At 43.8% G+C, this 12,153-nt stretch overlaps 2 protein-coding genes across 5 annotated transcripts in view; one reads left to right on the top strand and one right to left on the bottom strand.

Moving 5' to 3' along the window:
- The window catches only part of LOC134369914 (nuclear body protein SP140-like), a 38,639-nt gene extending 35,745 nt beyond the window's left edge, over window positions 1-2,894 (bottom strand). Inside the window, 1 exon segment of the mRNA XM_063086756.1 lies at window positions 2,863-2,894. Coding sequence (XP_062942826.1) covers window positions 2,863-2,894 — 32 coding nt within the window.
- Window positions 2,895-7,124: 4,230 nt separating this feature from the next.
- Window positions 7,125-12,153, top strand: part of SP110 (SP110 nuclear body protein) — a 48,070-nt gene continuing 43,041 nt past the window's right edge. For all 4 annotated transcript variants that reach the window (XM_063093117.1, XM_063093122.1, XM_063093109.1 and 1 more), the window contains exons 1-3: window positions 7,125-7,196; window positions 9,594-9,741; window positions 11,508-11,676. In XM_063093117.1, the coding sequence (XP_062949187.1) occupies window positions 9,595-9,741; window positions 11,508-11,676 (316 nt within the window). In that variant the 5' untranslated portion in view covers window positions 7,125-7,196; window position 9,594. The remainder of the gene's footprint in view (window positions 7,197-9,593; window positions 9,742-11,507; window positions 11,677-12,153) is intronic.

The following is a 12,153-nucleotide window of genomic DNA, read 5'->3' as shown; positions in this document are numbered from 1 at the left end:
TTATAAAATATAAATTTTCCCTATTTAACTTATCCTAACTTGTTTGTTCAAGGTAATAATATCAACAATATATTGGATGATTATAGCATATAGATAAGCAAAATGACTGATAGCAATGTTAAAAAGGACAGGAGGGAGGAATTTGTGACATTTAATTACAAGATGTATCCACTGCCCATGAAGTGGTATAGTGTAATTTAAAGAGGACATGATTAGTTGTATATTGCAAACACCATGGAAACCACTAATAATGTTTTGAAAGAAATATATTTGATATGTTAAGAGAGGAGAGAAAATGGAATTATAAAATGCTCAGCTAAAACCAGAAAAGGCAGAAAAGAAAGAAAGAAAAAGTAGAAACAATAAGTGCAACGAAAATATTTACAAACATGGTAGATATTAATCTAACTACATCAATAAATGTGAATGGTCTAAATACACCATTTAAAAGAGTGCATAAAACATTTAACAGAGTACATAAAACACACACACACCCAACTATAGGTTGTCTATGAGAAAGTCACTTCAAATGTTAAAAACAGAGAATTTAAAAGTAAAGGGTTGGAGAAAAACACAGCATGCCAACACTAATCAAAGGAAAGCTGTAGTAGCTATTTCAATTTCAGACAAAGCAGACCTCAGAACAAGGAAAATTGTCAGGGATAATGAGGAGTTTTATGGAATGATAAGGGGGCCAGTTCTCCAAGAAGACACACAGTCCTTAATGTGCATGCAACTAACAAACTGGCATTAAAATATTTGAGGCAAAAAGTTATGGAAGTATATAGAGAAATAGACAAATCCACTACCATTGCTGTAGCCTTCAACACTTCTCTTTCACTAATTTATAGATCAAGCAGGCAGAACATCAGTAAAGACATAGTTGACCTGAACAGCAATAGCAAACAACTTGATGTAACTAACATTTATATGATACTCCATTCAACAGCAGCAGAATACACACACTCATCAAGCCCATATGGAGTATTTACTAAGATCTATCAAATTTTAGTCCATGAAACACAACTTAACAACTTTAAAAAGATAGAAATCATAAAAAGTATGTTCTCAGACCATGGTGATATTAAACTAGAAATCACTAACAGAAAAACAACTGAAAAATCCCAAAATATTTGGAGATTAAATAAAACAGTTCTAGGATCAAAGAAGAAGTCTCAAGAGAAAATGAAAAATATTTTGAACTAAATGAAGATGAAAACACAGCCTATCAAAATTTATGGGATACAACAAACGCAGTGTTTAGAGGGAAATGTATAGCATTAAATGCACATATTAGAAAAGAATAAAAATCTAAATCAATAATCTAAGCTTTCATCTGAGGACACTAGAGGGGGGAAATGTAACTATGTAAGCCTAAAGCAAGCAGAAGAAAATAAATAATAAAAATTAAAGTAGAAATGAATGAAATTGAAATAGGAAAATGTTAAACTCAGTGAAACCAAAAGCGGATTCTTTGAAAAGATCACTAAAATTAATAAATCTCTAGCCAGGCTAACAAAGAAAAAAAGAGAGAAAACAAAAATTACCAATATCAGACATGAAAGAAAGGTCACTATGAACTCCACGGGCATTGAAAGGATAATAAAAGAATACTATGGACAAGTCTATGCCTAAAAATTAGGAAACAGATGAAATGGACAAATTCCTTAAAAGGTAAACTACCAAAACTCACAAGGAGAGACAGATCATATGAATAGGCCTATGTCTGTTAAAGAAATTTGAATCAATAATTAGTAGACATCCAAAAAAGAAAGCACCAGGCCCTGATGGTATTACTAGTGAATTCTACTAAATATTGAAAGAAGAAATGGTACCATTCTCCACAATCTCTTCCAGCAATGAGACACAGAGGTGAAACTCATACTGTCAGGTCAGCATTACCCTGCCCTCATTTCTCAGTGGGCTGCTGGACTTTGAACTCGACTCTCTCGTTTTCCCTTCTCTACAAGCAGGTGGAGTAGCGAAATCTGGAATATTCTGTGGGAGTGACCGTGCTAGGCACTGAGGACTAACCTGGTGCTCCCACTGCTGCTGGTGGTAGCAAAAACTGTTGCCTTCTTGGGACTGCACCAGCACCAGAAGTAGCCTGGGCTCAGAGACCCACTTAGAGGTGATTCCATATACTTTTACAGTGTTTTAATTTTTACTAATAAAAATATATTTGTATTTGTCTTTTTTTTTTAATTTTTATTTTTAGAATCTTATATTTTTAAAAGAATTTTCATCCTTCTCTACCCAGATGTGAAACACACTCCAGAGTACAAAAAACAAAAACCAAAAAACCGACACTCACTCGCCATCTGCCTGCATTTGTCGTTGGTCACATCTGCTTTCGCTTCCTCCTATCGAGTGTTCGGAGATCCTGAACTGGCGCTAGCACTCAGGGCCACACAGATGGGCCAAGAGTAGAACTCGCCCCCAACTATGTGAACTGGAAAAAGTTGGACAGCAGACGGGCATGTGATTTGGATATGAATTTTTCTAAGATCTTTTTTGAACAGAGTTTTCTTTTGGGGTGGGGATAAAGGAGGCCTGAGGGAGATGAGAAGTTTCCCAGGGCATGAAGAATCATCCAATACCGCAGCAGAGCCTCAGAAGAGACCATGAAGTTCTAAGAGCACCAGCCCAGCCACCAGGGAAATAAGGTGATGTGAGTCAGGGTGGCCTTAAGTTTCCCCAGCAGCTAACTGGCTGCAATTTAAAAATCTGATTTTCTCGTTGCTGATGTATTTGTAATCTTTGATCGCATACATGTGGAAGGAGGCCGGGTAGACATAAGTAGCAAATATCAACACTGACGTTTCCAGAGATGAAGGACAAGGAGAGGGGACGGTGACTTACCTGAAGTGGGGATCACCGCCTCCACCTGCCATCCTCCACAGCGGGGCTCAGATCACAGCACAGCTGTGAGCTCAGATCACACCCAGTTAGAGTGTCGCTGCCTTGGTGCCCTCCCAGGGCTCTGAGGAGAGACTCTGACAACTGACCAATCCCTCGGGTCTTGCACCAAAAGAGGAAAAAAAAAGTGAAAGTGCCATGTGACAGGGCTGCACTCATACGCTTGACCGGCTTCAAGACGTTTCTTAGTCCCAGGGAAGAAAAGCAGGGCCAACTCCAAGAGCCCATGGAAGTCGGGGGGAAAGTCTGTTCAACTAAACCAGATCCCAGAGGTGGCATAGTTTCCCCTTGCTGAGGTGGCTGTGAGAAGGACAGGGGAGAGCTGAGTGCTTCCAAGTCCCTCAGCCTGTGGGTGGGCCGGGCCCCTTGCTGAGCCTGGACTGGATGAGTTAGGCCCAGTTTTTGGACATGAAGCTGGAGGGTGCCAAGATGCTCGGCATTATAAAGTGGGGGATGTTCTTAGCATTTCCGGAAAGCAGCCAGAGCTAAGAGAACTCTCTCCACTCCTCTAATTGAGGGCGCATGCCAATGCTGGGCAGAGAAGTCTGAGGTGCAGTTCTGCATTTGCTTGAACACGTGGGCACTTAACAACTGCAGCCAGGGTGAGTGGGAGAAAACTGATCTTCAACTATTTCACTGAAATGTTAAGGACAGCAACAGGCTTCTCAATGGATGGGGAAAGGGTCTGGAGCTGAGATTATTGAGACCTTAAAAGACAATGTGATGCGGGCAGATAGGTGCATTGCATTTGTTTGTACCCAATTTTCTCATGTGTACCCAGCCCTCATTCTGCAAAGGATTTGAAGTAACTTATGAATATTTTCGAATATTTTCAACTGTCAGCATACAGTTGAAAGATAAATGGGAGCAAAATTAAACAAAACCAGAGGACTAGAAATCTAGGCAGAACAATGGGTCAAAGAAAGAGGGTGACGGGGAATCCAGGTAATTGTAGAATTCAGGGCCTAAGACAGAGCAGTAGCCAAAGCAGTGGGGGTGGAGGCGGGGATAGGGGGACAGAAGCAGAGCAGTATTTTTCCACAATATGTGCCCCTGAATCACACTTCTGGCTCATTACAGACATGCTAGGAAATTTGCACACATAAGTTTGCAAAATATACTCATAGAGGGCAGGAGATTTCTACCCCTTTGCCCACCCCTGCTTTCTTTCTCCACAAAGAGCAAACACCAGTCTGGCTGGGACAGATTCCAGGACATTAATGAGGACATCTTTTCCAGTGGGGCAGGGTCACTGTACCTACCCGGTGCTGCACAGATGTGGGTCTCTCTCTCTGGACTTTCAGCTCCTATTTCCCACAGTCTTGTTTTTCCCTACGTTCACTACAGAACCTCTCCTGGATCAGAAATGCTTGGGCCAAGACTATTTAGGACCACCAGACCCTCCCTGGTTCCTAATGCTGGGTGAAGTTGTCTTCCTTTACTTCTGTGTGACCAGTGGGGCAAGAAGACTCCAGCCTACCTCATTGCTCTGTTCTCCACCCAGATTTAGGGCAAGTAGGTGGTAATCCCCAAACCCAAGTGGATGCTTTCATTCTACCTGAAAGATTTCTCTCCATATTGCTAAGGGTGCTAGGATCTGACACTTGGAAGTGGGGAGTGAATTGTACAGAATCTTGATCACAATGCAGTGCTATAATTTAATTTTCCAACTTGCCCCTGCTTGCCAAAGCCTACCAAATTTCCACCTTTGAACATTAATGCAATGTTCACTACCTTTAGGTCCAGTTATGACAGATAACCAATCTCAGATTGATCATATTCCCTTGAAGATCTTTTGCCTGCAATTCAACCTCTGGTACCCAATTTTTTTAATCAGCTGATATTTGGGGGTCAAGTAACCCAAACTGACTCTGGCTAACTCAGACACAAATTCAATTTCTTAGAAGCATACTGGGCAGCTCACAGAATTTACGGAAAGCTGGAGGACCAAGCTAGGAAAACGGGCAGTCTAGGCAGTAAGATCTTCAGCCCAGGTCATTCCATGGGCCTCAAGTACACGGTGTGTGGCCACGGATTTAACAAATGTGTTCTTTCCATTCTGATGAGAAAGGAAGATCAGAAACAGAAACAGGTTGTGTTCCTGTGTGACAGATAAGAATATTATTTACAGTTTTGTCGCAGGTTTATATTAACTCATCTGCTCTTTGTTAGAATATGGTTCAAAGAGATCTGGATCACCTACACATCCCATAGACCATCATGCTGATAGATCATATTAGCAACATCATGTTGATCAGACAGGATGAGCACAGGTGGCCAGAGCACCTGCTAAAGAAGAACGAATTGCTGATCCAGAAGAAGAGGGATGAATCTCAAAAGCATTTATAATGAGCAAAAAAAAAAAAAAAAAAAAAAGCCGTACAACAAAAAGCCGTACAACATTTATATAAATGTTTCCATTTATATAAAACTTTAATACAGGCAAAAGTAATCAGTAGTAATAGAAAGCAGATCAGTAGTTGCCTGGTGCTGGGGTTGAGGAGAGGATTATCTGCAAAAGGCACAGAGGAACTTTCTGGGGGTGATGGAAATGGTTCCTTTCTTTCTTTCTTTCTTTCTTTTGTGTGTGTGGCAGCTGGCTGGTACGAGGATCTGAACCCCTGACTTTGGAGTTATAAGGTGGTGCTCTAACCAACTGAGCTGACAGGCCAGTCCAGAAAGGATCTGTTTCTTGATTGTGGTAGTGATTACGTTTGGTAAAATTCATCAAAATGTATGCTTAAGATGAATGCTTTTTATACCTCAATAAAATTGAGCTAAAAAAGAAATACACCTAATTTTAATAGACTCTCACTACGTACATCGCTTGCATGTGAATTAACAGGTGAGGTGTCCCCATTACTACTGTATTCTAGAGCACGTATTGCTTAGAATAAACATCTTTTTTCTTTATTCACATCTGTCTTTTTCTCATGTAATGCTTTTTCCTTATCTGACGTTCTGACATTATTTTCCTACTCCTGCTCTTTTTTCTCTTTTTTTCCCTTTGCATTTGCCTGGTGTATCTCTGAAGGTCTAAAGGAAGAAGTTCTTGCAGTCAGGCTCCTGGGACGTCCTGGAAGGGGTTTTCCAGGTGAAGTGGAGGGGCTTCAGGTAAATGAAGTGTGGCATTTGCATGAAGTAGGCTTGATCCCTCTTCCCATGGATATGCCTGCATCTCCAAGCACTGTGCCTTACCGAGGACTGAGACGTCACTGCGCCCTCTCCCCAGCTGTCAGCATCACATTTTTCCCTGCATCTCCCTCCATCGCCATCCACGTGCTGTGGCTTCCACGCCTCAGTCACCCCCACGGTTGTGACCTGCAGGGCCGGCCCATTGCCCTGTCTGTACTTGGGTGGCAGACGCTGTGCTCCTGCCCTCATGGGGAGCATAGGAGGGCTGTGTCCCATGCAGTCCAGCCTTGGTTTTAAGACGTCTTAAACCTAGAATCACATTTTTTTTCCTGAAGGGTGGTTTGTGGGTGTCCTGGTGGGGGGAACTCCGAGATCAAATATATTTGAGAATTACTGACTTAAAAGAAGTTAAACAGATTTCTATATCTAAGGATTTCTCATAGGAATCTTTAAAACGGACGCGCAGAAGGGGGTGTCACCTGCCCCCCTTGAGCCGCGTCCCCGGAGTCCTCCCCTGGCCCTGGCTCTGCCTTGGCGTCCACACGCTCGGGGTCCCCGCCACCTGTCCCCTGGTTGCCGTCGTGTTCGGATTCCCTTGTCCTTGCCCGTTCCCACGTGATGATCTCATCCTGACAACTTCTGGGCCCTTCGGACGCACCCCCTCTGGCTTTTCGTTTCTCACAATGTGATGACGTCTAGTAAATTCACTCAGTTGTCCAACCCCCTCCGCAGTCCAGTTGCAGGACGTCTGCATCCTCCCACGAGGACAGAAGGGGGACACATCACGGGCGCACAGAGGTGGGCAGACAGGCGGACAGACGCTGGACTCCCGGTCCCCGCGCGCGTCCTGCACCCGCTCCCGGCTGACCTCGGCTGGCAGCACCCCTCCCCCACCCGTGTCCCCGGAGCCCCGGGGGGGGGGGGCGTCCCAGGCCCTGGCGGCGGAGGCGGCTCCGTGCACGGCCCTGCCCGCAGCTTCCCGCCGACCGCTTTCGCTTTTCTTTCCCGCGTGGCCGCCCCTGTGTCGCGCGACTTCCTGGTTCCGCGTCCCCGTCACTCTCCCGGCCTTCCGGAGCCGTCCCCCCGGCCCAGTCCCCGGACCCCGGACAGGGGCACGGACGGGCCGCCAAGTCCGCACCCAGGTGAGCCTGTCTCTCGGCTGCCTGCCGCGTCCGTCACTCGGTGACTTCGGGGCTTTTGTCATTACCTTCCCCGGCAGCCGCTGCAGGGGGGAGCCCAACTCTTCAGACGCTGACGCTCTCTTCTCCACGTAAATAAAATCGTGTAAAATTGTGCTTTCCCAAGAGGTAGAAAGGGTAGGGGGGACGTATGAGGAGACCGTCCGGAAGGGGGACAGTGAGGAACAGCTGACTCAGCTCTTTTTCGCGTAAATTCTAGCCTGTTGTTGCGGGTGAAACCGAGAGTTGCCCTCTGCCCTCTCCTGAGCCCTGACTGTGTGCTGTGCCCACAAGGGGCAACTCATTCATTATCCAGCGGACAAGTGACTGACTGCAAGAAGGGGGGAGGGGGGAGAGTAAATAAGGAAAATACGTTTGCTGTTCTCTCTAGGGTGTCATGAACTTTTTATATATTCTCTCTAAGCCCACTCATGATTATTTCCTTGAAATAAATTGCTAGAAGGATTCAAAGGAACGTATGTGTTAGGGCATTGGACACTGATTCCTAAATTAGCCTCCAGAACATGTGGACCTGCTTGCATTTGCACCTGGGATGTCTGGGATTATTGCTATCATTTTCTATTTTGGTCAAGTTGATAGGTAAATATGTTATTAGATTGTCTCGTGTGCACTTTTCTGACTACTAGTGAGCTCATGTGTTTTTCATATATTCACTGTGCATTTGGCTTCTTCTTTTATTAACGGCCTGTTTATTTCTTTTGCTTTTTTTCTATGTAGATGTTTGTTGCATTCATTTATAAGATTCCTTTATATAATGAAACTCTGAACATGTCATGTATGAGACACAATATCTCACATAGTGAGTAACAGGACTTTAGAGGCAGACAAACTGTGAATTGCCACTGAATACCTCGGGCTACTAAACCTCCCTGTGCCTCACTCTCGTCTTTGGAATCATAACAGATGAAAAATAAGGACCCTGGAGACATCCTGTTCTGAATGCTGTTGTATAATGAATTGTCCATATGGAATGCTTCCTCTTCTTAGCATGTGTTCATTCTGACTCTCTCCGACTCTACCCAGGTCTTTGCAACATATCCCTCCCTTCTGCATATCGTGGGTAGTAGATTTCTTTCCCATGTGTTCTCTGTCTTCCAGGATTTCTTCACCATCACAAACTCCCAATGGCATTTTTTTTCTTGTTTTCCAGTGCCACCGTGGATTATTCTTTTTTATAATATTTTTTTCTGCCTCGTTTAAAAGATTTGGGAATGAGGAGAAAGAGACTGGGGTGCTCAATCTGCCACTGGAATTAAATCCCTAAAAACAGTCGTTCATTACAGTTTAATTTTTTGTTTGACACAAAATGAAGTTGTAAAATGGGATCCATGTTTGTTTTGTTTTTTTGTTGTGCTTTTATTTTGGGGGCTGGCAAGTAAGAGGATCTGAACACTTGACCTTGGTGTTATCAGCACCATGTAAGCTAACCTGCCAGCTATGGTTTTGTTTTATAAAAAAAAAATCTCAAGGTGATTGAATTTTTTGTTAGTGCTTCCCTTTTCTTGATAATTTGCCGAGAACGTCATCTATAAATTTTCTGCCTATTACTACTTTTTGATATTTCTCCTGGTCCATAAATGGCCAGTTTTCATAAATGTTGCGTGAGCGTGGAAAAAGACACGTGTCTGTTCTGAGATGTGAAATGGATACATAAAGCAAGTCAGTTAAGTCACCTCTGCTAATCGTGCCTTTCATGTTGCCTTTTTTTCAAGTGTCATTCATGTTAAAGATCTTGGGTGATTTATTAAAGAGTCTAAACATTATCAGGTTTCCATCTTTCCACCCACTTTTGGGTCGTTCTTTTTTCATGAGCATTGCTAGCATAGAGCTTAAGCTAGCCCAGGCCACCTTGTTTAACCCAGCCCAGTGTGTCATAGAGCATGGTATTTAACGACCATGTGCCTGGAACCAGAAATTCTGGGCTTGTTCCCAGCTCTGTGTCTCAGTGTTCTCAACAGTATAAATGGGCGCAATCAAAGCAACCATCTTGCAAGGGTTTTGAGAAGATTAGATAAGCGACTGCATGTGAAACCCTTGGAACAAAGTCTGGCGCACTGGAAACACTCAATAAATATTAGCTATTTTAAATATCTGCCTAATGTCCTCCTTTGGGACTTCAGCATCACAGTGTCTTTTGTTCACTCTCGACCTCCATTGTTGTGGGGAATTGTCATTGTTTCCTGTACCTATGAGTATTAGGCAGACGTTCTCCTGCAGACTGCTAAGGGATGCTTTGGAGACCAGCAAGCCTGCCTTTAGATGCCCATTCAATGCAGAGAACAGCATCCTGCACTCCTCGGATTCTTTGCTTCTATTTTCTTATTGTGCCTCTTTCTGTAGGATGTTCCCCATGACCAGAGCCTTGGAAGAGGCTCTTCTTCAGCACTTCATATACCAGAAGCTGGAGATCGCCTATGCCATACACAAGCCATTTCCCTTCTTTGAAGGCCTCCTAGACAACTCCCTCATCACCGAGAGGATGTACAGGGTAAGTCATGTTGGTCCTTTCCCATGGCAGCCCATCCCCCATCAAGTATGCCCAATTATTGAGGTCTTGGCCAGTTTGGTGAGCTGGTTAAAGCATAGCCTTACAACCCCAAGGTCATAGGTTCAATCCCTGTACAGGCCCGCCATGCTCCCCACCAGAAAAAGGAAATTACCACTAGATAGGATTTTTGAAGTCTCAAACACAGACCCCCAGCGCCTCTAGAGTTTGGAAGGCCCAGCCCAGGCATGTTCATTATCACAGAAGTTGGGAGAGAGGGTATCATAGGGGCTGGCGTTAGTTTCTACGGCTGCCATAAGAAATGACTACAAACCAGGAAGCTTAAAACTACAGAAATTAATTTTTTCGCAGTTCTAGAGGCCAGAAATCCAAAATCAAGGTGTGGACAGACTTGGTTGTTTCTAGAGGCTCTAAGGAGAGTCCATTCCCTGCCTCTGCCCTGGCTGCCAGGGGCTGCTGGCAATTCTTGGTGTCCCTCGGCTTGTGGACACATCACTCCAATCTCTGCTTCCATCTCTACATTGCCTTCTCTCTTTTGTGTCTTCTCCCCTTTCCTTCTAAGAACAATTGGATTTAGGGCCCACCCTAATCCAGGATAATCTCATCTCAAGATCCTTAACTTAATTATATCTGCAAAGACCCTTTTTCCAAATAAGTTCACGTTCACGGGTTCTGAATGGACACATCGGGGGGGGGGCGCCATTCACCCACTACAGGCATCATCCCATGTTTAAGAGCTTATGGCTCACATTGCATTCTGATGTGAAGCTGGCAGCCACTGAGAGATAGGCTATGTAGGCAAAAGTGGCACTCTTTATGCATAATTTTGGTTTTCGTAAGCATTTCCTGAGTCCTGGACCCAAGGAAGGGCTTGCAGTGGTAGAACAATCTTCCCCCCATCTTGGCCTGGTGAGCTCCTGCTCCTCTTCAGATCGCAGCACTCCTCAGAGGGGTCTCCTTGACATGCTCATCTCACTGAGACCCGCTGGCAATCTACACTTTCCCTTCATGACACTGCTCTCAATTGTAATTGGGCACCTATTTAATTTGTATTTGTCATGTAATGCTCATCTTCTCCACCTGACAGTGCCCCCATCCAAATATGGGCAGCACCAAGTTGATCTTAACCTGGTGCTGTGTATGCATGGACTAGCTCAGGAAGCCCAGTGGGCGCTCAGTAAGTAATTCTCAATCAGTTCTCTCCTGCCATGTTTCTCCTTTTGTCTATCCTCTAAGCAAGAGGAATTCTCTGATCTCTCTGTGGCTGGAACCCATTCAGGCCACCTTAAGATGAGAGAGAGAATGAGAGAGAGAGACAGACAGACAGAGCGCCTAGGCTGACAAGCAATGAACAGAATTGCATCTGGGACCACCTGCTAGGTCCATGGCCAAAGTATTCTGCCCAGAGCTTAAAGAATTAACCACACAATAGCATCCTCTGACCCCACTTTCCTTCCTTAACATTTCTATCTCCCCTTAAACGTACCTGAAAGTAAGTTTCACAAAACAGACTTACTTTAAAGAGGGCTAAATTATTTCTTCCTATGACGAGGCATCCAAATATATATGAAGTTCCAAAAGTAAAACTGTGGAACTGTGACCTTAGAGGATTTGACTGTATGTCTTATGTTAAATTTCTTTTTTAAGAGTAAACTAGCTTTTTTACAACTTAGAAAACCACAAATGTGTAATAACGCTCCATCCAATTTTATAATCATTTATAATAATCTTGTACTACATTTTTTAAGGAATCTCTGGAAGCCTGTAGAAATTTGGTCCCTGTATCCAGAGTGGTGCACAACATTCTCACCAAACTGGAGAAAACTTTTAATCTGTCACTTCTGACGACATTGTTCAGCCAAATTAACCTGCATGAATATCCCAATCTGAAGACAATTCTCAGAAGCTTCAGAAGAGGTAATGAAGTTTCTCAAATACTTTTTGCATTGAGAAGTTGCTATGAGAAAAGTCTGGATTTATTTCCAGCCCTGTGGAATATGCACTTCAACCCCCTCCTTTCTCCTTGGGAAGAGAGGGACCATACTGTCATAGCCGGGGCTGGAGGAGCAGTCCCTTGCTAACCCTGACCCCGACTCTCCAAGATGAATTTCTAGGGGACACAAGCACCTGTCTGTCTTATGTGTTCTATGAATTTGGGGAAAATTGTACAGTATAGTTTGCTAGACAATCTCTAGGGAATGCATAAGGTGACAGGAATACAGAGTTACAGAGATCAGGTCTGACGGAAGGACTAGGCGAGCCAGTGAAGAAGAGAAATGGATGGGCATTAATAATAATAAGTACTTTTTCTTTTTAGTGCATTATCCCAAATACTTTATATGACTATCTCATGTCATCTTTAAAACAAGCCTGTGAAGCCATTATTAGCCCTTG

Source organism: Cynocephalus volans, chromosome 1 (assembly GCF_027409185.1).
Source record: "Cynocephalus volans isolate mCynVol1 chromosome 1, mCynVol1.pri, whole genome shotgun sequence".
NCBI lineage: Eukaryota > Metazoa > Chordata > Mammalia > Dermoptera > Cynocephalidae > Cynocephalus > Cynocephalus volans.
The sequence above is the reverse complement of the archived record's forward strand: the minus strand, read 5'-3'. Positions and strand labels throughout refer to the sequence as shown.